The sequence below is a fragment of the Trichosurus vulpecula genome, chromosome 1 (genome assembly GCF_011100635.1).
Source record: "Trichosurus vulpecula isolate mTriVul1 chromosome 1, mTriVul1.pri, whole genome shotgun sequence".
In the NCBI taxonomy this organism is placed as follows: Eukaryota; Metazoa; Chordata; class Mammalia; order Diprotodontia; family Phalangeridae; genus Trichosurus; species Trichosurus vulpecula.
The window spans coordinates 492,200,715-492,223,707 of record NC_050573.1 but is presented as its reverse complement, the minus strand read 5'-3'; the positions used below and the strand labels follow the sequence as shown (position 1 = coordinate 492,223,707).

General features: G+C 37.9%; 1 protein-coding gene across 1 annotated transcript in view; it reads left to right on the top strand.

The window, feature by feature from the left end:
* FOCAD (focadhesin) overlaps positions 1 to 22,993 on the top strand; it is a 360,082-nt gene that overhangs the window by 34,929 nt on the left and 302,160 nt on the right. The window contains exons 3-5 of the mRNA XM_036738081.1: positions 3,871 to 3,945; positions 6,872 to 7,026; positions 22,351 to 22,455. Of these exons, the coding sequence (XP_036593976.1) occupies positions 3,871 to 3,945; positions 6,872 to 7,026; positions 22,351 to 22,455 (335 nt within the window). The remainder of the gene's footprint in view (positions 1 to 3,870; positions 3,946 to 6,871; positions 7,027 to 22,350; positions 22,456 to 22,993) is intronic.

Below are 22,993 nucleotides of genomic sequence, written 5' to 3'. Positions count from 1 at the left end.
GTATTGCTGCTATTATCTTCATTTTGCAGATGAGAGAACCGGAGCTAGCACAGGTTAAATGACTTGCCCAGAATCACAGACCTAGTGAAGGTGTGAGGCAGAATTTGAACTCAGGTTTTCCTAAGTCCAAGTCCAGCGTTCCATCCACTGTATTGCCTAGCTGCCCATGCTTATTAGGCAGTAAACACAGGACTTTTTTGCCAGTGGAGAGACATTGTTAGAATATAAGTTTGTAAAATTTTGTGGGGAAGACTACTGGATGATTGTGAGCAGTATCCTTTCAAAAAGCAGACAGAAGCCCTGGAAGGCAAAACCAATACAAAGATAGGCTGGTAAGAGATTGGACTAAGCAAAGACATCCTAAAGGCATTTAAGGGCAAAAATGGGTGGAGGACAAAAAGCAAATGGAGAATGGAAAAAAATGTGTAAAAATGACAAACTTTTTTTCCACCAAGGACTGTGGTCCCACTGTAACATCAGAGATCCAGATTGCTTTTTGGGAGATAGGAATGATACTAGAGAAAAAGACTATTGGAAAAGCATGACCGTGTGTGTGTGTGTGTGTGTGTATGTATGTATATGTATATGGAGAGAGAGAGAGGGAGGGAGGATCCATGCTGTTTGCCTCATAGTTGTGAGGGTGTTGAGGGATTAATGTATGAAATATCTGAAGAAGGGAGATATTAAAGTTATAGATAAAAATTCTCAGGCCCTACTAATATCAAAAAAAGATGAGGAAGAGAACAGTAATAACTATTGGCCTATATTTCTTTTACTCTACCAGTTATACAAAATAATTATGAGTCATCTCTACAAATGGAGGGCATCATCCATGAAGATGTTAGCAGGGGACACAAGTAGGCTTTCACGAATAGTCTTTAAAAATAGACCACACCTTTATCACATCATGAATGATTGAAAAATATAGAGACTGTAAGGATGACTATGTTTATCGTTTGCCGGTTATGAAAAAAAAAACATTTTATTTGGCAGAATAAAACACTGCATTATAAACTTTTTTAATAGAATATCTCCCATATGTAAATCAAAATCATTTGAGATTCCTTTAAACACCTAACAAGAGAAATATGATTGGTGATTCTCTGATCAGAAAAATCAGGCAAGGAATAAAACATGGGGGATGTAGGCTCACCAAGGTGGTCATCATTCTGATGGAAGAGATGCAGTGTAAAGTAGTATTGAGGAATTCTGTGAGAGGGTGAGAATCCTATTTGCAGCTGACAACCATTGTTTGTATTTAGTCCTTTTAGGCTGCAGACTTCTAGATCTGAAATCACTTAAAGGAATTTGGCCTGAGCATCTGCATAGGAAAGTCCTAGTTGACAAAGAATGTCTATTGCCCAGTTTACAGCAGCTTATACAGGGTGGTCCTAAAGTCTGGACACATAGGCAAAAATGCATATTTTCAAGAAACGAATGAAATTTTCAGCAACATTTTATTTAATTGGAATATTAACAAATAACATCTTCATTATGATTTCCATCATTTGTGATGCTAAGGTTGATGTGCTTTGCAAGATTCATGTGAACTCGATGCAATAACTATATTGCTGTCAATTTTAGCACATTCACCCTTTATACTTTCAATCAAGTGTGTTGCATTTGTGATTTTCATTAAGTACACCTTCTCCTTTAGCATACCCCATAAAAAGAAGTTAAGGGGGCTAAGGTCTGTTAATATTCCAAATATTTCAAAATATGCATTTTTGCTTATGTGTCCAGACTTTAGGGACACCCTGTAGAGCTTGTTTATCAAAAACTGAGACAGACAGGACCTTTGGTAACAATTTGAGCGGAGGATTTGAACACCAGCCTCATTCCTGGCTCCATTCCTCACTTTCTTCCCTTCTCCACCTTGCTGACAGTTGAGATGATCCCTTTGCCCTCTTCTGATTACATTAGTCCCTGGACCAGACCACTCTTTCATGAGGGTCCAGGCCATGCTTATTTTACTTTTTATTCTATTCCCCACTCCCTATCCTCTTCTGCCATGCCTCCTGCTTTCCAGCTCCCCTCTTTCCCTCATTAGAATGTAAGATCCTTTAGGAGAGATATTTTCCTTTTTGCTTAGCATAGTGCCTAGAACTTAGTAAGTGTGCAACCAGTCTATCCTTCCCTCTCCCCTTCCTTCCTTCCTCTCCAAGTTGAAAGTAATCCTTTTGCCTATTTCTCATAAGTTTTTTTAAAAATTTTTGGAGGGGGGAAGACAGGGCAATTGGAATTAAGTGACTTGCCCAAGGTCACACAACTAGTAAGTGTGTCAAGTGTCTGAGGCCGAATTTGAACTCAGGTCCTCCTGACTCCATGGCTGGTGCTTTACTCACTGCACCACCTAACTGCTCCCATAATATTCTATCTGGACCATTTCTTTACACTTAATGAATTCTGCCTTGTATCATAATTACCATAGATGCTTTTATCTACCCCCCCCACCCCTGTAGATTCTTTTTTGGAAGCGATGACTGATTTTTCACCTTTGTCTCCCCAGTGACTATCATGGTATCTTGCATTTGGGAGACACAGTGTTTATTGTAATGAGCTGACTCAGTTCAAGTATATGTCGGCTTAAGAGCCAAAGAACTGAGGCCATTTCTGGACAGTTTTAGCAAGGGCAGAATAAAATGAAAGGGCTTAAAGCTATAGCGTATCATGACAACGCTTAAGGGAGGAGACAATTGTCAACAAGATGTATTCTCTTCCATCCGAAATGTATGTTTAATGGTTTTGTGATGGCAGATCATTTTACAATGTTTTTTCTAACTCTAATGATAATAACAACAGTACTTTAATAGTTTTAAAGTGCCTTACAGGGGATATGGGAATACTGAGACACTAATATACTGTTGGTGGAGTTGTGAACTGATCCAGCCATTCTGGAGGGCTATAAAACTGCCTACGCTTTGATCTAGCAATACCATTGCTAGGTGTATATCGCAAAGAGATTTAAAAAAAGGGAAAAGGACCTGTTTGTACAAAACTGCTAATAGCAGCTCTTTTTGTAGTGGCTAAGAATTAGAGATCAAAGGGATGCTCATCAATTGGGGAATGGTTAAATGAGCTGTGATATATGATTGTGATGGAACAGTGTTGTGCTCTAAGAAATGACAAGGAGGATGATTTCAGAAAAACCTGGAAAGTCTTAAATGAACTGATGCATAATGAAGTGAACAGAACCAGGAAAATGTTATACACTGTAGCAGCAATATTGTTTGATGAGGAGCTGTGAGTGACTGACTACGCTCAGCAATACAACGATCCAAGACAGTCCCAGAGGACTAATGATGAAACATACTATCTGCATCCAGAGGAAGAACTGATATTGACTGAACACAGACTGAAGCATGCTATTTTTTACTTTCTTTCGTTTTTTTCTTTTATTGGTGTCTTCTTATACAAAATGACTTACATGGAAATGTTTTGCATGATTGCACATGTATAACCTATATCTGATTACTTAGCATCTCAGGGAGGGAGGAAGGGGGAGGGCAAAGGGGGAGAGAGAATTTGGAGCTCAAGGCTTTAAATAAAAATGTTAAAAATTGGAAAAAATAAAATAGAGTTAAAAAAAAGTGCTTTATGTAGATTACATGATTCAAGCCTCACAGCAGTCCCATGAGGTAGATACTATGGGTAGTAGTATAGCCATTGTACAGATGAAGAAACTGAGGTTCAGAGAGGTTAAATGACTTGTTTATGTACACATAAAGCTAGTCCTCAATGTGTTGGGTGCCATTTGAAACTTGATTCTGTGTGCAGTACTCCACTATACCTCTTGTCATTATCTTCAGGTAAGAATGATGCTTAGAAAAAAACCTCTTTATTAATTAGATTTATTAATTTGTTTTCTAGGCTGTAGGTCACCTCATCGCTGCAGTATTGAAGGAAAATAGTGTGTCTGAAAAGATCAGCCAATCTACAAACCAGGTCTGTGTTGAACTTTGTTTCGTGTTTTAGTTCTCTTACTGGTCTGTCTAGTTCTGCTGTGTTCCCTGCTGTTTAGGGCATGGTAAATGTGACTAAGTAAAGAAAGCCTCATTGCTTACAGTTTTCTAGCTTTTGCTCTGGGCCATGTATGTTTATGACTGCTCAAAAATTGATAGGAGGACGATGCTGATGGAAAATCCATTTGGGGGTTGGCCTCAGGAAATACAGTCCAATAAGTTTGTTAAGTGCTTGCTGGTGCAGGACACTGCTGGGTGCAGGGGATACCAAGACGAAACAAAACAAGCTCTTCCTCACAGAGCTTCTGTTTGGCTTGAAGGGAGGCGGTATTGATGGTGATGAATAGTACATGTAAATAGGTAAGTATATATATATAGGATTATTTAAAGTCAGAAGGTAGTGAGGAGAGGCTTTCCCATAAGAGGTTGTTCATGAACTGAGCATTGAAGGAAGAAGCTAGGGATTTCAAGGGATGGAGATAGAGGTGACTGCGGTGTGTAGGTGAGGAAAAGGAAACACTGCATTCCAGGGTTGGGGGACAACCTCTGAAAAAGAGAGAGAAGCAGGAGAAAGAATAGGGAGTTTGGGGAACAGTCAATAGGCATTTCACTTGGAACATAGATGCTTAAAGGGTAATAATGGGCTGTAACTTCCAGTTCTCCTGATGGCCTCTAGAAAGAGGTGGAAAAATAACAGTACTTTACAGCATATAAAATACTAACCTTGGGAAGCAGAAAATACCAGTAGTATCATCCCTAATTTACAGGAAGCTGGTCCTCAGAAATACTGAATGACTTGCCTATAATCACGCAGTTGGTAAACTAGGACTCAGATCAGGTATTATTTTCCATGTTGTGATAATACTCTGCTCCTTTAGAGCTGAGTGTAAACCTGACTGGCATTGTTTGTGGCTAGTTAGACTAGTTAGATCACTGTGTTTATGATGTGGACCTTGTAGGTTTGATCCCTGTGAAGGCGAACAGTTTGCATTTTGTGGCCCTAGGCTATACGTATAACCCCAGCCTGTCTTTCTGAATTTTGTATCATTAATTTCAAGGGATTTCATTTAACAAATATTTCTTGGATGCCTACCATATGTAGCATGCTATAGTGTAGCCAGGATTGTGCTGGTAAATGTTTAAAAATTGACTTTGGGTTTTTTTTTTGGGTGGGGGGATGGGGAAAGTATGCCTGACAGATTCCTAAAGTGTAATCTGAATTTTTAGCATTTTTTTCTATCACTTTTTTGAGACTAGATCATCAACACAACCATAAATCAAGCCTTGATCTCTAGTGTTTGCCTATTTCTGAGGTGTTAATGCTTATAATGAAAATTTAACAGTAGGCTCTTGAAAGACATTATGAGCTGCCTCCAATATACCTCTCAACACTGCAGTTCTCAAAGTGTCTTCCACCAAACTTGAGGGTGCCCAAGACCCTTGGGAGGGGGGAGTTTCTCAAGGTCAGAACTTTTTTCATAATACTACTGAAACATTATTTGCCTATTTAAATACTCCCTCCTTTCCCAGCTATCTACTTGTGTGAGGCTGGTTTTTCTTCATATACTTCAACCAGAACAATGTATGGCAAAAGGTTGAATTCAGAAGTAGATATTAGCATTCATCTGTCCTCTTTTAAGACAAACATGAAAAAAAGAATTGCAAAAATATGTAAAGCTTTGTTTCTCTTATCACTAACTTCTTTATTTGGGGAAAAAAACCCATGTGTATATATACATGCTACATATATATGAATAAAAATGTTAAAAATGTTAAGACGTAAGTTTATTGTTATATTTAAATGAATTGACAAATACATAGTTTAAAATTTTATCAATTTTAATTTCTTATGTGGTAAATATTGATAGACATAACTTACATAAATAAAAGTTCTTTGCAGAACTTGTCAGTAATTTTTAAGAGTGATCTTGAGATCAGAAAGTTTGACTACCACTGGTGTAATGAATAGAGAGCTAGCCTCTAAACCAGAAAGACCTGAGTGCATATCCTTCCTCTGATACATTTTGATTTTGTGACTCCCAGTAGGTCACTTGACCTCTAAGTGCTTTAGGCAAATCTTCAAGACTGTCTAGGTTGCCAAGATGGTGTCAACTTGCATTAGTAGAAAGTTTGCTTATTCAGGAGATTCATATGACAGGTTTAGTCCTTATCCCGATTCTTTTCATATGAACCTATTGTGCTTACTATTCTAGGAGATCTGAAAAAAAAATAGGACTTGGTCTCTATTCTCATGGAACTTAAGGTTTACAAGGGAAGATAAAATAGTGTTCCCAGAAAGCTCTCCCACCTTGTAAAAGTTCTATGAGAAATGTACAAAGTATCCTGAGTGCAGAAGAAAGAAAATTGCTTCTAGCTCTTTTCAACAGGGAAGGCTTCATTTGACCTGGACTTAATGGATAGAGTGTGTGAGAAAGCTGGAATGGGGTCGTGGGAAGGGTTGGAGGGGGTGGCATTCAAGATAGTAGGAGTAGGAGCAATGGACCCAGGGTGTACTGGACATTCATAGGGAGATAACAGTGAGTAAAAAAAGAATAGGAAGAGATAATATTGGCAAGGTTGGTGTGGTCAAACCTCAGGCAGGTGAGAGACTCTTAGTTGGTGAATATGAATCTGCTAACTCTTGGAAAAATGTTTTAGTATTGATAGATCAATATTATTGCCTTTGGGTAGTCATAGTCAGTGACCATTAAACTCCCTCTGTGTCAGACGCCGCACTAAATTACTTCACTGGAGTTACAAAAACAGTAATAGCCCCTGCCCTCAAGGAGCTTACACTCTAAAAAGTGGTAGGCAAGATGGCACAATGCATGCACATGAATTCCATCTGGATGGAAATTGCATATGGGCTGTTCATTAGACATCATTTGGAAATGTTCTTTGAATTTCAGACTCCTGCTTTGAATCTCTTGTGGGAGAAGTGCTGCAGTGACAATGTTGTGGTTCGAACTGCCTGCTGCGAGGGTCTGGTGGCACTTGTTGTACAGAATCATGCTGAATTTACCTATGTCCTTAATGGGATACTCAACCTCATTCCTTCAACCAGGTATTCTTTCTCTGTATTTGATTCCTTAAGTTCCATATCATAATTATTAAAGAAAAAGACACTGGTTCATTTTAAATCTGGACATATACTGAATGTTTCTCTCTTTTTTCCCCTTCCTTTGCTAACAGGTGTATAGATTTGTCGATTTGAGATCTTTTTCAGTAGAACTTCATTAATTTGCTATTCAGTGTTGAAATTTGTGATCAATGGAGAGGGGCTTGGGCTAAATTTTCTAATTGTGAGAGCTATAAGAAAATATTTTTTTCTGAATAAAAAACATACATGAAATTACAAGAGGAATTAAAAGCATTTATGTGCGTGTTTGCCACACATTTTATATCTAAGGATAAAAGAATAGTAAAAATAGTCCTTCCCCTCAAAGAACTTACATTCTAATGGTAGATACAACATCTGAATAACAAGATACATGGAAGCCACATACTTAAAAGTTGTCAACTTGCATGTTTGAAAATCTAGTTTTGCCATGTTTATTCAAAAAATCATGGTAATAATAAATGATTCTTTGCTGTTTCGTCACAGTCACTTAGCTATACCTTGTCAACCTTTGGTATTTCTGAAAGCATTAGAAAGCAGTAACTGATTTTGTCTGTAGATTTAAAGTTTGCATAGGATACATAAAACATACATTGTTTGAGCCTCACAATAACCCTGTAATTTAGATACTATATGCGTAACCCTTGTTTTTGCAGATGAGGAATGTGAGTCTCACAGAGGTTGTGTCTTGTCCAGGGTCACAAGCTAGTAAGTCAGGACTTAAACCCCAGGTATCCTGACCCCAAAACTAGCATGCTCACAAGAACATAGCATTTCTTCAAAAGTATACTATAATTCCAAGTGGCTTTCTTTCTGATTGTTCCGCTTTAGTATGGTTTTGTTGCGTGTGTGTTTGTTCATGTGAAACGTATACTGCCTCCCAAGTTATAAAGTGGTTATAAATTGTATTAATGAAAGGAATACCTATGCTAGTGACATGTGTGGTACTAAAATGAAATACACATACTCATCCTAGAGCTTTAAGTGTCCAAAGCGCTTTACAAATACTCATAACAGTTTTGAGAGGTAGGTGCTATTATGATCCTCATTTTGGAGTTGGAGAGACTGAGTCAAACAGAGGCCGACTTGCCCAGGCTCACAGAGCTTGTAAAGTGCTGAGGCTGGATCTGAACACTGATCTTCCTGACTTTAGTACCAGTTCTCTTGTGGGCTGAGAGTAATGGAATGTGAGGACTTAAAGGAACTTCAAGGTAATGTCTGCTCCATGGCCTTTCTGTTAATCAGAAACTAAATTCTGACACATCCCAGAGAAGGTCCTCAAGGAAAGAAAGTTGTTGATCAACTGATCAAGGTATAAGGCCCTGTGCTAAGCACGGGGTTTATAAAGCAAAAAACGTGAAACGACCTTTATCTTATAGAAGCTTATGTTCCAAGGAGGGGAGACAGCATATACGAATCATAGATCCAGAATGTATGCCAAGTGAATGAAGTATGATTTGGGGAAGCAGTACTCTAGCAGCTATGGGGACCAGGAAAGCATCATATGAAGGTGATGATTGAACTGAAGCTTGAGGGAAACCAGTATTTCTGAGAGGAGAGGTGGAGGTGAGGAGGGAGTGAGTGCACCCAGGTATTTGGGACAGTCAGTGCAGAGGCATGAAGATGAGAGATGGACTGTTTTATATGGGAAAGTGGGTTGGCCTGTACGACTCCAACATGGAGCTTGAGGAAAGAGGTGCACGTGACTTTAGAATCTTGTTTTAGGAAAACTGCTTTCACTGCTAAGTGGAGGATAGATTGTAACGGAGAGGGGTGTGAACTAGGGAGATCAAATAGGCTATTTCAGTGAAGTAAGCATGTTGTAGGAGTTTAATGCTTAGCAGGAGGAGAAAAGAGAAAATCTCTTTTTATAGGATTCCTAAGGTAGAGTCACCCCACATGTACAAATTATCTGCGACACAAAGGTGAAGAGCTGAATTGACCCTATCAAACATTTGGCTAATATTTCTGAATCACTCCGAAGATAAAGAATGCCATATACCAGTTGTCCTCAGTCAGAGCTACTTGGTTGTTCTCACAGGTTTTCATCCCCCTCTAAGGTTGTAGTGGTTATATGGTGCTGTTTTGGTCTTCTGGCCTGTTTCCCCGAAATTGTGTTATTTATTATTAACAAGAGAAGAGTGTTACAGGTGACCATATATGTTAAAGGTCTTCTGCTGGAAAGAAAACCAGTTATGAAAAGTCCAACCGTATTCTAAGTATATAATTTGATACTGTTTAGATTAAAATAATTAAATGATTAGTCAATGTAATGGTGTGAAAGGGCACAGAGGATAATAATAATGACAGTAATACTAATACCAATGATAATACCTAGCATTTATATGACACCTAGTGTCTGCCAGGCACTGTGCAAATACAAATATTATCTCATTTTATTCTTGCGACCACTCTGGGAGGTAGGTGCTTTTAGTATCCCCATTTTACAGACGAGCACACTAAGGCTCAGAGAGTTTAAGTGACTTGCCTTAGGTTCGCCCAGCTAGTAAATACTTGAGACCACATGTAGACACAGGTTTTTCCTGGCTCCAGGCCCAGCATTCTGTCCATTGCTACCCAGCTACCCCCAAGGAGTGTAGCTTTCTCACATGTATGCTCTTGCAGTGATCGAAAAGAGGCATCAGATTGAAAAATGACTAAGAAATCTGAAGAGAAACGTTAGCAAGCTTCTGAATCCAGTTTAGGATTACACACCAGAAAGATAGAAGCCCTGGAAGAGAGGGACTGCTAAGAAATCCAGCATGAATCTGGATGAACTGGTTGGAAAATCAAAATAACACTGTGACCTTAGGGGGAATGAGAGCTTTAAAGGGAATGAAAGACCATGATAGTACCTAGACCAGGGATATCTAACCAAGTAGTTCTAAATGGGGACACTGAAGTTTGCAAATACTCTTTTTTTTTTAATATTTTTTTTCAATCACATTTAAAGATGAATTTTAACATTCATTTAAAAAAAATTTTGAGTTCCAAATTTTCTCCCTCCCTTCTTTGCCTCCCCTTTTCCTAAGATGGTAGACAATTTGATATAGATTTTATATATATACAATCATATAAAACATATTTCTATACTAGTTATGTTGTGAAAGCTGAAATAGAACAAAAGAAAAAACCATGAAAAAAAATAAAGTGAAAATAGTACACTTTGATCTGCATTCAGACTCCATCAGTTCTTATTCTGAATGTGAATAGCATTTTTTTTCATGAGACCTTTGGAATTGTCTTGGACCATTATATTGCTTAGAATAGCTAATTCATTCATAGTTGATCCTTGTACAGTGCTGCTGTTACTGTGTATAATGTTCCCCTGGTTCTGCTTACTCCACTTTGCATCAGTTCATGTAAGTCTTTTCTAGGTTTTTCTGAAATTCACCATTTGCACACACTCTTAAGAAAAGCTATACCAGCGGAGGTTAAAGCTACAGCATCCCAGGAAATTGAAATCAGGTCCAAATAAAGGTTGACCACTGTCATCCAAGGGTCTGGTATGGGGTGGAGCCTTACCTTGGCACAAAGTCACAAATCAGGAACTGAGGCTGGAGATAGGAGTAAACAGAAGAAGACAAAAGATGCCCCAAAAGGAAAGTCCAGCAGAAAAGAGTAACTCCACAGCAACTGTAAGTTAAATCTTCAGGGAGAGTGGAAGATGGAGCTTGGCCACAAGAAATATGAGTACTTGGAAGAAGTGAAGGGATAAAAAATGAAATGTGAATTTTGCAGGTGGAAAAAACTAATCTTCCTGAAAATTAGTATGGAGCAAAGAAAAGTGAATGATCTCATGAGACAACAAGAAATATTAAAACATACTCAAAAGATTTAAAAGGTAGAAAAAAATGCAATCTTTGTCAAAAACAATTGATTTGGAAACCAGATGAAAGAAAGATTAAGTATTGAATTTCTTGAAAACACTGACCAGAAGCAAAGCTGGATACTAACAACTGCATGAAATCATAAATGAAAACTTCCTGGATTTCCTGGTAACAGAGGTCAATGTAATGATGGAACCAAATGTTCACATCCTGAAATGAACTTCAAAATAAACACACCCAGGAATGTCATAGCCAAAATCCAGAACTTAAAGGTCATAGAAAAAGTACTTCAAGTAGCCATAAAGGGAGACTCCAAGTATCCACAATTGGCATCACATAACCCTGCAGAAGTCATAAGAAACAAGAGTAAATCTTGGATACAGTAATGAAAAAACATTGTTAAAGACTTAGAATGAAGAATAATTTATCTTCCAAGACTGATTATGATCTTATTGAGGGGGGGAACATACATCTTCAGTGGAATATGAGACTTTTAGGTATTGATGGAAACAAAAATAAAAACAACAGACTTTAATAGAAACTTTGCAATTCAAATACAGGAGTCAAAAGGTAAATTCATTTGGACAATGGAATTTGAGAGGCAGTGATGGAGTGCTTATAATTTAATAGAGGGAGAAGAGGGAAGTGACCCTTTAGACTTCTAATACCTTCAAGGAGCCAGAGGTTTTAAAATACAACAGAGGGCTGGGGGTGGGGGTGAGGGTGTAGTTTTGTTCTCTATTGATGGTCTTAAGGGAGGAAAGAAAGGAAAAGAAATACACTACCCAAATTGATTAAAGATGGAGGAAGTGACCCATGTGTACCCAATTATTTAGAACAGTTTTTTTTTGTAGTTGCAAAAAAAAAAGAAAGAAGAAAAGGAAACTAAGGAGGCCATGGACTTTTCAGTTAGAAAATAGCTGACCAAATCATGGTATATTAATGTACATTAATGATAACAGGTAGCATTTGTATATATATCTTTATGCATTATTATATAATATATTGTACATTTATAGCAACACTAGTATTTTTATATATATATAGTACTTTTAGGTTGCAAAATGCTTTACTCATTTGATCTTCATAGTAGCCTAGGAAGGTAGGGATTACTAATCCCCCTTTTACAGATGAGGAAACTGATGCAGATAAGAGGTTAAGTTACTTACCTAGGGTAACATAGGTACTAAGTGTCTCAAGCTAGATTCGAATTCAGGTTTTCTTGTATCCAGGTCCAGTGCTCTTTCCACTGTGCCATATTCTGTGTAGGAAATGATGATGGGGCAGTTTCAGAGAAACCTTGGAAGACTTGTATGCTTTAAATACAGAGTGAAGGGAGCAGAATTAGGAGAACAGAACGATAATAGTAATATAAAGAAAAACAAGTTGGAACAACTAAAAAACTATGATTAGCTCAATGTTCCTCTAGGATTTTAGAGGAGTGACTATGAAGTATGTTACCCACCTCTGTCCAAAGGCACGATGACCTCAGGATGAAGAATGAGATATAAACTTGTGGACATGGCCAATGTGGGAATGTGTTTTGTTAAACTATGCCTATTTGTTAAATTTGGGGGAGAGGAGGAGATGGTGCAGAGAAAAAAAATAAATGCTTGTTGGTTGAAAAAAAGTTGGTTTTTTTTTTTTAAATGAGAAGGTATATAGCATGGAATAAATGAAGAAGGAGAGGGTACTGTCTATTATGTCTCATAATTGGGATGGGTGAGAAGAACATAAAAATGGGGAGGAAGGAGGGAGTAGCATCATATGACTCTAACTTATTCAATAAGCATTTTTTTAAAGGGCCTACGCTAGCTAAGTGCTAAATTTACAAAGAAAGAAAGGCAAAAATGCAGTTCTTGTCCTAAAAGAACTCATATTCTAATGGAAGAGACAGCATACTAATGACTATGTGTATAGGAGATATATGCTGAGTAGATGGAAAGTAATCTTAGTAGTGAGGGAGGCTCAGAAAGGCCTCCTGCAAAAGGTGAAATTTGAACTGATTCTTGAAGGAAACCAGGAAAGCCAGTAGGTAGAGGTGAGGAAGGAGACCATTCTAGGCAAATGGAATAACCATGGGTCAGGTGTGGAGTTGGGAGGTGGAGTGGCATGTGTAAGGCATTGCAAGAAGACACCAAATAAAGTAGGGCTGAACATATACATAGAGATACACTCACATGCATTTGTACACACACATGCATACACATAAAGGGTTTGGTGTAGTAATATATTAAGGTCAGCAAGGGAAGTATATGTAGATAGGGAGGGAGTATAGAATGGGGAGTGAATTATAAATGAGGATTATAATGGAAAAAAATACAAGAACTAGTGGTTGGTTTCTGGGCAAGGGAAAGAAAGGGGCATGCATAGCGTTGTGCCTGGCACACAGGAGGCACTTAATGAAGCCTTGTTCCCAATTAAAACTTATCAGTCTTAATAACATTCTTTCCTTTTTGCCACTTTTGTCTCTTTGTAAAGATTAGAGTGCAGAGAAAAGAGAGGACAAAATATAGGAAGGATAGGATAAAGGGAAAGACAGTAGTAATAATATCTGTGAACCCAAAAGGGATAAACTAACCCACAAAATAAAAGGACACTAGAATGAAATAGAAAGTAAAACCTGACATACTGTTTATGTAGAACACATTTGAAACATATATTCACAAAGGGTTAAAATGAAAGACTCTAGCAAAATATATTGTGCTTTAGGTGAATGCAAAAAAGCAGGGACTAGCAGTCATCTCAACCAAAGCAAGCACAAAAACAGACCTGGTTAAAAGATAAATAAGGGAAATACAGTGAAATATTAGTACTATTATATGTACACACACAGAGAAACATACTTTAATAGTTGGGGATTTCAATGTACTCTTCCAGGACCTTAACAAATATAAGAAAAAAATAAAGGCGAGAACTTAAGGACTTGAGTAGAACTTTTAAATAAATTACATACTTTAGCTTTCTGGAGGTTCCTGAATAAGAATAAAAAAGTGTGTGTGTGTGTGTGTGTGTGTGTGTGTGTGTGTGTGTATGTATATGTATATATACACATACACATATATGCACATGTCTTTATAATATACATATGTAAATGTGTGTACATCAACTGTGCATGGCACCTTTATAAATTTTCAACATGTCAGAGCATGAAAATCTCATGAAACAAATACAGAAAAGCAGAAATATTTAGTACATCCTATACTGCCACAGCACAATAAATGTAATAAGCACAGGCGCTTTGAGGAAAAGGTTCAATCTTAAATCTTATTATTCTAATAAATCATTTAATCCTAAAAACAATAGGCCAAAGAATGATAGATCAAAATGATGTATCAAAATGATAGATAATTTCATTGAAGAAAATGTCAGGCTATCATATATACCCAGACTTTTGAGGTGTAGCCAAGGTAATCTTTAGGGAAAAATTTGTATTACTAAACACTTTCATCATTAACAAAAAGAACTTATGACCAATAGTTATATCTGTTTTTTGTGACTATGCTTAATTTGTTACAAGGGAGAGGGTTCTTTTTTTTAAGTGGGCCATGGAAGATTGGGTGCAAGATGAGGGGCTAGTTTTAGCAAAAACAAAAAGAAAAGAACTTCAATGAAGCATTTGGACAAAAGGCACATAAAAGAACAGAAATATGTTTAGAAATTAAACAGACAAAATGGATCACTTAATATGCTGAATATACGTATTTGTGGGAAAAAAAACTGAAAATAAACATACATTATGAAATTCCCGATTTCAGAGTTAATTCTTTTTCTATTTTTTTTGCATGTAGAAATACTCAGATTTTTGGTGTCTGTCAACTGCAAAGTAAAAAAAAAAAATTAAACATATAAAGAAAAACTCAAGTTTAAGAAACTACTTATATAAAAAATGTTGCTCTGAGAATTTTAAGTCACCACATGCATGTAAAGCAAGAATGGCTTTTTTTCAATTCCTGTAGACTTCTTGGTAAGTTTTTTTTTCACACTCTGTTTCCAGTCTCAAAACTTTAGCTTAGAGCTATACCCCTCACTCCATAGAATCAGTGCTGCTTCAGAACAGAAAGGTAAATTTTGTGGTCTCAGTCTTTAGGCATTGCAGCAGAACAACAGAATTTGACAACTGGGAGAGAGGGAATGGAATAGAAGTGGAAGAGGGAAGCTCTTCTAATTTCTGTGGACTGCTGGTACCAAATAGCATCTTGGAGGTTGACAGCTCTGGTCCCCGTAGCTCCCTTGGAACTCATCTGACCCGTCCTGTCCTGGCCCCATTTCCTCTACCTCACCACCCCCAGGATTTCTAACCCACTGTTTGAGGAGTTCTGGTCTCCAGTCAGCCACATTGTGTAGTCTGAGTTTGGAAAAAAGGACTGACATTTGCAAAGCTGTCATTGTCTAAACTTCAGGGAGTGGCCAGGAATGTATATATTTTGCTTCTGAGACCATTCTCTTCAAAGGAACAGTCTGTTATCCAGTGGTATCCTTTCTTTCTCCACCCAGGTTCAATCCTGAATCAACATATAACAACCGCAAGTTATTTATGACTAGCTTCTGCTAACAAAGAATTTGATTTGAGAAATTTTGGGGGGGGCCAGGAGGGGTAAGTTTTTTAAATCATTAAAAAAGATTTGTAAAAAGTATTCATTAGGAGGTTTAGGGGTAGGAACCCCTTAAAAACAAATTATGAAAATTATCATCATCAACTATATGCCAAATATTTTATTACTTAAAACTGAAACCAAGGTGGAAACCATAATTTTATGTGCCTTTTGTAACTTTTTAAAGAATTGTTACCACTTGTTCCCCACGCACACATGTTGGCCATTTGATCCCATATTCTGTGCTTTGCCTTTTTCCTAATGTTAAAGATTCCCAAAGTGAGAAGTCTCTTTTTCTTCTATCAGATTTTTGCTCTTAACTGCACTGGGATCCAGAAACCTCCTGCAGCCTTTGTTATAGTTGCTTAGTAACGGGATTGTGAATAAAAAACCTTACTCTCTTGTGGAACAAGGTTTTCAGTTTTTGATATTGAGGTGTCATGACAGCCTGTAATTTTGGTTGAACTGCCTCCTTTCCTCCCCCTCCCCCACTTTCTTTTTAAAAGGTGCTTGGTAGGAGGGTTATGTGCCAGATAAACTGGGTAGGCACTTCATGCATTTGCCTTTTGAGCTCCCCAACAGGCTGCTCTGCAGGAAGGGGCATGCGATTTTGTGCATTCTGCATTTGGGAAAATCAAAGCATCTTGTCGGAGATTCCTCAAGTCTCTGAGGGATGGACTTGGTAGAATTGTCCCCAGGTGCATTAAAAATCCCTTTTGTGGGATCCTAGCTAAAGTGATTGGGTTCAATGTTGCCAGGTTTTAGCAGAAGAAATCACAAAGGTGGAGTTGTTAAAAATGATTGTGTCATGCAGCTCATATCTCTGTGAATTACATGGACCTGGGATTATGTATAATTGAATGAGAAATCAATTTTCTATCCAGTTTTTTTTTGGGTAGGAGGCTGGTGTTGTAGTTTCAAGATAAAAGCTTTGGCTAAAACACAAGCGCTTTACAAAACTTGGCCAGCAGCTCAGGAGAGCTAGGGGCTTCCTACCTTGCTGGATTGTTGTAGTTTTTAGCTTGAGTTCAGCCCTTTATTTTCTTGTACTTTGTAGGATGAGGGGAACCAATGAGGGAGACTTGTTTGGGTCTCCTGCCAAGATTGAGGGGAGAACTCTCACCACAGACTGCAAGCAATTCAAACTCTGACTTTAGCTGCAGTCTGAAGTGATTCAAAAATTAGCTGTGTTGCTGTCTTACATTTGTGGGTTTTCATTTGCATCGCTGCCCTCAGTTAAATCTTGTTTGAAAGTGACAGAGGACTAATAGAGATTTCCTGATGTTGTCTTTTAGCCCAGCTTCTCTTTTCCTTTTGTGCCTTTTTAGCTAATTCCTAATTGTGGTTTAAAAAAATTTTCTCAGCACAAGCTTCTTCCTTTATCCAAAAGTCTAATTAATTAGTGTATCTAAACTGTAGCTTATAACAGCTGGAAGGACTAATATTGGTACTTGTCCCAGACTTTCTCATATTTGATGTTTGTGGGCCAAAATCTTTGGCTGATAATAGGATCATCACTTGAGAACTGGAAGGGACTTTAGAAATAAACTAGTCCAACACCATTTCGTAGGAGTGAAGTGACTTGTCCATGGTCACCAAATACTAAGTAACAGAGATGGGATATGAGCATAGGTCTTCTGACTACAAGTTCATCTGTCTTGACACGGTACCATGCAGGAGAATCATGGTTTCCATATCAAAATAACTCCACAATCTGGGTTATGGGGAAGATCAAGGGCATTAAGAACAATGAAAGGAATGGATCACATACTCCACCCTATTCTATATTGCATTGCCAAGCTCTGATCACTTCCATATTTCTAAAATGTGTCCCTCATGTAATCCTGTGGATAAAGGACAGCAGCAAACTTGAGTTGCTCTACTCACTGCCCATGTGACCTCAGGAAAGTAGCAACCTTTATTTCTGTCTCCTCATCTGCCAAATAGATAGAATGTTTGCTCTGCATAACTCGGCAAGGTTGTTCATTTCAAGAATGGGAAGACATTTGAATAAAGTACATGGTGTCATGAGGTGGTATGTTATAAACAGTGTAGCAAAGAGGCCAGGTGGGTTGTAGAATAGAGTACATGAAAGGCAGTAGTATATATTTGGCCTGGAAAGAAAGACTAGAGTCAGATTGTGTAGGTTTTTTAATGTCAAACAGAAGAATTTATATTTTGTTCTGAAGGTAATAAGGATCTGCTAAAGCTTCTTGAGCAGGGAAGTGACATGGTCAGATTGCAAGAGATTGAAAAGTGAGTGAGATGTGAGGAAGTGAAGGTAATTGGCATTAATAGGTTTTTTTTTTTTGGTAGGAGTTTGGTGTGAAAATGAGGTAATATAAATTGATGGTTTGAGGGAATGGTAAAGGCTAGTAAAATTTTTCTTTTCTTAAGGATGAGGGAGATCTGAATACATTCGTAGACTTCAGAGAAAGAACCAGTGGATAAGAAGAGGTTGAAAATGAGAGGGAGGGAGCATGATCAAAAGGCAAAGCTCCTGGAGAATAGGGGAACTGATAAGATCAAGGGGATACAGAGGCTGGAGTTTGCAAGAAAGACCACCTCTGACTGGAGCAAAGCAGGAGAGAAGGGGGGATGAAAATGAAGTGATTAGAAGTTTGAAATTGGGAAAAGAGGACACTCTTATTACGTGGTCTGTTTTTTTCAGTGAAGTAAGAGTTAAGGTTCTCTGCTGAAAGGGAGGAGTATGATGCAGTCTTGAAAAGAGATTCGAAGTAGCTGTTAATTTGCTGGAGTCAACTCAGTGCTGCTTGATTTACATTATTTGTGAAAAGGAAGAGTTGGTCTAGATCTGGGGTTCCTAACCTTGTTCCTTGGAACTTGAATTAAAAAAAAAGCATGTCCTTATTTTTACTGACTAACTGAAATTTAGCATTCCCTTTAAATAAGTAATCAGTTATCTAAAAACATTATTTTGAGAAGAAATTTTCCCATAGGCTTCGCCAGACTTCCTAAGGGTTCCCTGACAAAAAAAAATGTTAAAAGACCCCTGGTCTAAATGCTGTAAGATTTCACCCAACTTCAACATTTTCTGAGTTTCTTACTGGGTATATTTTGGCTAACTTTAACTTCAGGAGGCAGGCAGGACCCTTGAAGTGGGGAAGGAAACAGGACTCTAAAGGTAAAGGTGGAAGAGACTTCAGAGGCAATGCAAGCTGTGCCCTTTTGTTAAGAGAAGTTTAAGTGAATTGTGCCCAGGCACAAAAGTTAGAAGCCTGAGAGGCAAGATGTGAGTCTGGGTACTCTTGATTCCCAGGTCATCTCTTGCCATCTTTGAAGATGCACTTTTTATTATTCTTCTCTATGTGTCCCATGATCATTCAACACTGGCCTTCTTGTTGTTCCTTATGAAGGATGTGCCATCTCTAGACTCCATACTTCTTCACTGGTTCTCTCCCATACCAGGAATGCTCTCCCTCCTCTTCATTTCTGCCTCCTGGCTTCCTTCAAGTGTCAGCTAAAATTCTACCTTTTGCAAGAAGCTTTTTCTAGTCTTCCTCATTAGTGCCTTCCCTCTGAGGTTACTTACCATTTACACTGTCTATAGCTTGTTTGTACGTAGTTGTTTGCATATTGTCTTCCCTGTTAGAAGAGTGCTCTTTGAAAGCAGACATGGCCTTTTACCTTTCTTTGTAATCCCCAGTACTTACCTGACAAAAATGTAGGTGCTGAATAAATGCTTGTTGACTTGACCAAACAGTTTTGCCTAAACGTTTGCTCCATTTACTTTGAGTCAGGTGTAGGCATCTAATAAAGTTGCAGAGAGGTGTTTTCGGCCTGCATGGCTGTGTACCTGTGCTGCTTAACACCTTATTAGGAATTTTGCTACCAAATGGTCTTTTATCTTGAACCAAGCTGTTTTTAACTTACCTGGCATATGAAATCCCATCCCATTCCCATACCTCATATACTTTAACTTTTTCCTAGTCCTTACAGGTAATGGATGTAGCAATATAAGTTTTTTTTATCTTTAAACTTATGAAATATAACAAGCGTTTCTGTAATATCAATTTATAAAATGATGATGATGTATTCTTATGGGATGCTTTGATTTTGAGTGCCTATAGTTTACTGCAGTTTTTTTTTTTAAATGGCATTTAGTGGAGCTTCACCTTGGTAATAGTCTTAGCATCTTGATGGAAACATGGCTTTGGAAGAAGTTCCTTGGGTTTGAAGTCCAGGGCTTATATTTTATTTCCCCTTCCTGCTTATTTCATCATGTCAGAGGTTGGTTTCTGGGATCCTAATCTTCAAGAGCTTGATAGAAAGAGAAATATATGCATACTTCTTGAAATCTCTTTTGGTGCTTGGTGGATTTTCATGCATAACAAATAGAAGAGGAGAGGAACAGAGAAAAGTAGCTCTTCTAAATGGGTACCCTTACTACTGCTGTGGTCAGAAGTCAGAGGAATAGGTTAATTCTCCCAAGAGTTTAATCTCTTGGGAGTTAGTTTTCAGTTGTGGGGATTTTTTGTATGATGCCTAGTCATCTCTGCAGTTAAATCTCTATTTACTGAGTGTTTACCTTTTTTGACTTTTCAGTTCAGGAAATTGAAATTGATTTTAATATTATATATTGGATTTAGCTAAAAACAAACCCAACTGGAGAGTTGTTTTATTATTTGATAAATGCATCCGTTATGTACTTGTAACCTTGCTTTCCCTGCTGTTTGTCGTTGGTCCAAAAGAGGGGAAGACTATATTTAGGAATATAAGATCATAAATTTAACATTCAAAGGGACATTAAAGGTCATCTAGTCCATCCCCTCGTGTCACAAAAGAGGAAACTGAAGCCTAGAGAAGTGAAATGACTCTCCCAAGGTCATGTAGATAGAATGTGAGAGTTTGGAAACAAACCTAGGCCCTCTGGCTCAAAATCTAGTATACTGTGCTCCCCCAACTCCCAACCCCCACCCCCTGAAAGATAACAAACCCTTGCTGCTGTATAGTGGTCGGTGTTGGAATCATACTAATCAATGGACTAGGCATTTATTAAATGTTTCCTATTTGCTAAGAATTGTCCTTGGCACTTGGGATAGGGTTATACAGAACTGGAAGGGAACCCAGGGCCATCTTGCCTAAGGCCTTCATTTTATGAATGAGGAAACGTAGGCTCAGACAGTTTAAATAATTTGAAGTGGGATCTGAACCCAGGTCTTTGCATTCTAGAACTAGCAAACTTTCTCCCATACCTTAAGGTGGTTACACTTTATTCCTGGGGAATAAACAATAAAAATGTAGAAAGTGGAAATGCTTGTTTTATTGCACAAATTAAATAAAAGAAAAAAAAAGAAAAGAAAGTAAATTGTGTGAGGAAATGGCCGGGTGGCCTAGCAGATAGAGCTCTGGGTTTGGAATCTCAGGGACCTCAGATGCCTAGTAGTTGGGTGACCACGGGCAAATTGTTCAACCTTTATTTCATGATTTGTAAAATGACTTTAATACACCTACCTAACAGAGTAGTTGTGAGGATCAGAAACATTTATGTGTTGACTTCTTCACTATCAATACCCAGAATGACCCCTCAATATCAGATTTAGTGTCTTCTTGTAATAATATTACCTTAGGATCCGTGCTTTCATTAGAGGTTGTACTCACTCTATAGCTTAGGAAATTGACTTGGGGAGGTTAGAAGAAAAGAAAATGAAGCATTATTCCCGATCCCATATTAGGTAGTGTTGCTTAATTTCTTTGGGGACCACACCCTACCGAGGGGTTTGTTTGGGTGTCTTTTATAACCATCTGATCTATCCAAATATTGATAAAAAAATAATTCCCCACTCTGTGGTTTGCCTAATGATAAGACTCTCATAATTTAGCCAGGCCAGTCCTGAGGTGGCAGATGTTTAAACTATTGTCATGTTCTTCTTGGAAGCTTTTCCAGCTTGGGACAACAAGCCACAATTTATGTCCTTTTGTATGGCTTTTAGATCTATCAGGTCACCTTTATACCATGGCAATACATTGGGCTAGGACTTTAGTGGAGGGTTATAATACTGCTAGTAGTAACAATAATATAGATTTCCATTATATTGCTTATATTATAAGCCATTCTTTTATTGACTCCTTAGTATGTGCAAGCTAGTATTCAAGGAACTATCATCATAAGGTTAAAGCTGACTTTTGGAGCTGATTTTTTTATCTTCTGCCTTGAAGGACAGTGACAACTGGATGGCTAGATTTCATTGAAGTATACCGATTGTAGTTATAATGTTTTCTCTCCTCCAGGGAATGATACTTCATAACCTACTGGTCATGACCTATTGAGTGTCATACTTTGAGAAAGGTTTTCCCTCCTATTCATCAATTTAGATTGAACATACCTGTATAATTCCATATCACGTCCTTGAAGATAACTTAAATTCCCTGTTCCCTCAACTTCCTGGCTTTCTTGTCTTTAAGATAAATCAGTGTGTTTGAATTGGGTGCTCTCTGATATGCATAGGGATTCTGTGATAAATTTTCCATGATGGTGTTATTCTCCTACAGAATATTAAATATGAAATTATATATATATTTATCAATCAAAATGCTTGTATAGCAGTAGCTTTTCAAGATGTGAATATAATTGAATTTCTTCTTTGGCTGCTACATTTTTCTGTCTTCCCTTTTGTTCTCCCCTGGCTACGCGGACCAGCATTTATGGGTTCTGTCAATACGTAGGGTTTAAGCTTAACTACACTAAGACACCAGGTACTGTGCCTTGTCATATCGCAAGGACACCATAAATGTGAATTGAACTGCTTTGGACTTGAATACCCACCCCGATGCTGTGCTGTATATATGCCTGTCATTTATTAGGTATTCATATTGTTTTACAGAAATACGCATGGCTTGATAAAAGCTGTTGTGAAGTTAATACAAATGCAAGCGCTCAGAGAAGGAAAGGATGGAGAGAAGACTGTTAAGGATTTGTATGGTATCAGGTAAGTTTTTCCCCTCCTTTTTTTTTTTTTTTTAAAAAACTTCCCTATAACTTCTGAAATGCCATTCATTGAATCAGGTAGTCCGTCATTTTATAGATGAGGAAACCTGAGGCCTAAGGAGGTTGAGTGATTTGCTCATGGTCACATGGGTAGTAAGCATCAGGTGGGATTGAAATGCAGGTTCTCTTAATTCTCAAGCCACTGCTGTTTTCTTCTTTACCAGTCAGGCAGTCAACAAACATTGATTAAGCAACTACTGTGTACCAGGCACTATGCTATAAGCACTGGGAATAAAAAACAAAAAAAGGCAGAAACAATCCCTGCTCCCAAGAAGCTTCCAATCTTGTGGGGGTGACAACATGCAAACAGCCATGTACAAAAAGGCTTTATGCAGGGGAAGTTGGAGATAATCAACAAATTGAAGGCACTAGCATCAAAGCAGGAATCGGGAAAGGCTTTTTGTAGGTGAGATTTTATTTTATTTTTTTATTAAGATTTTTTTATTTTTAGTTTATAACACTCAGTTGCACATGTTTTT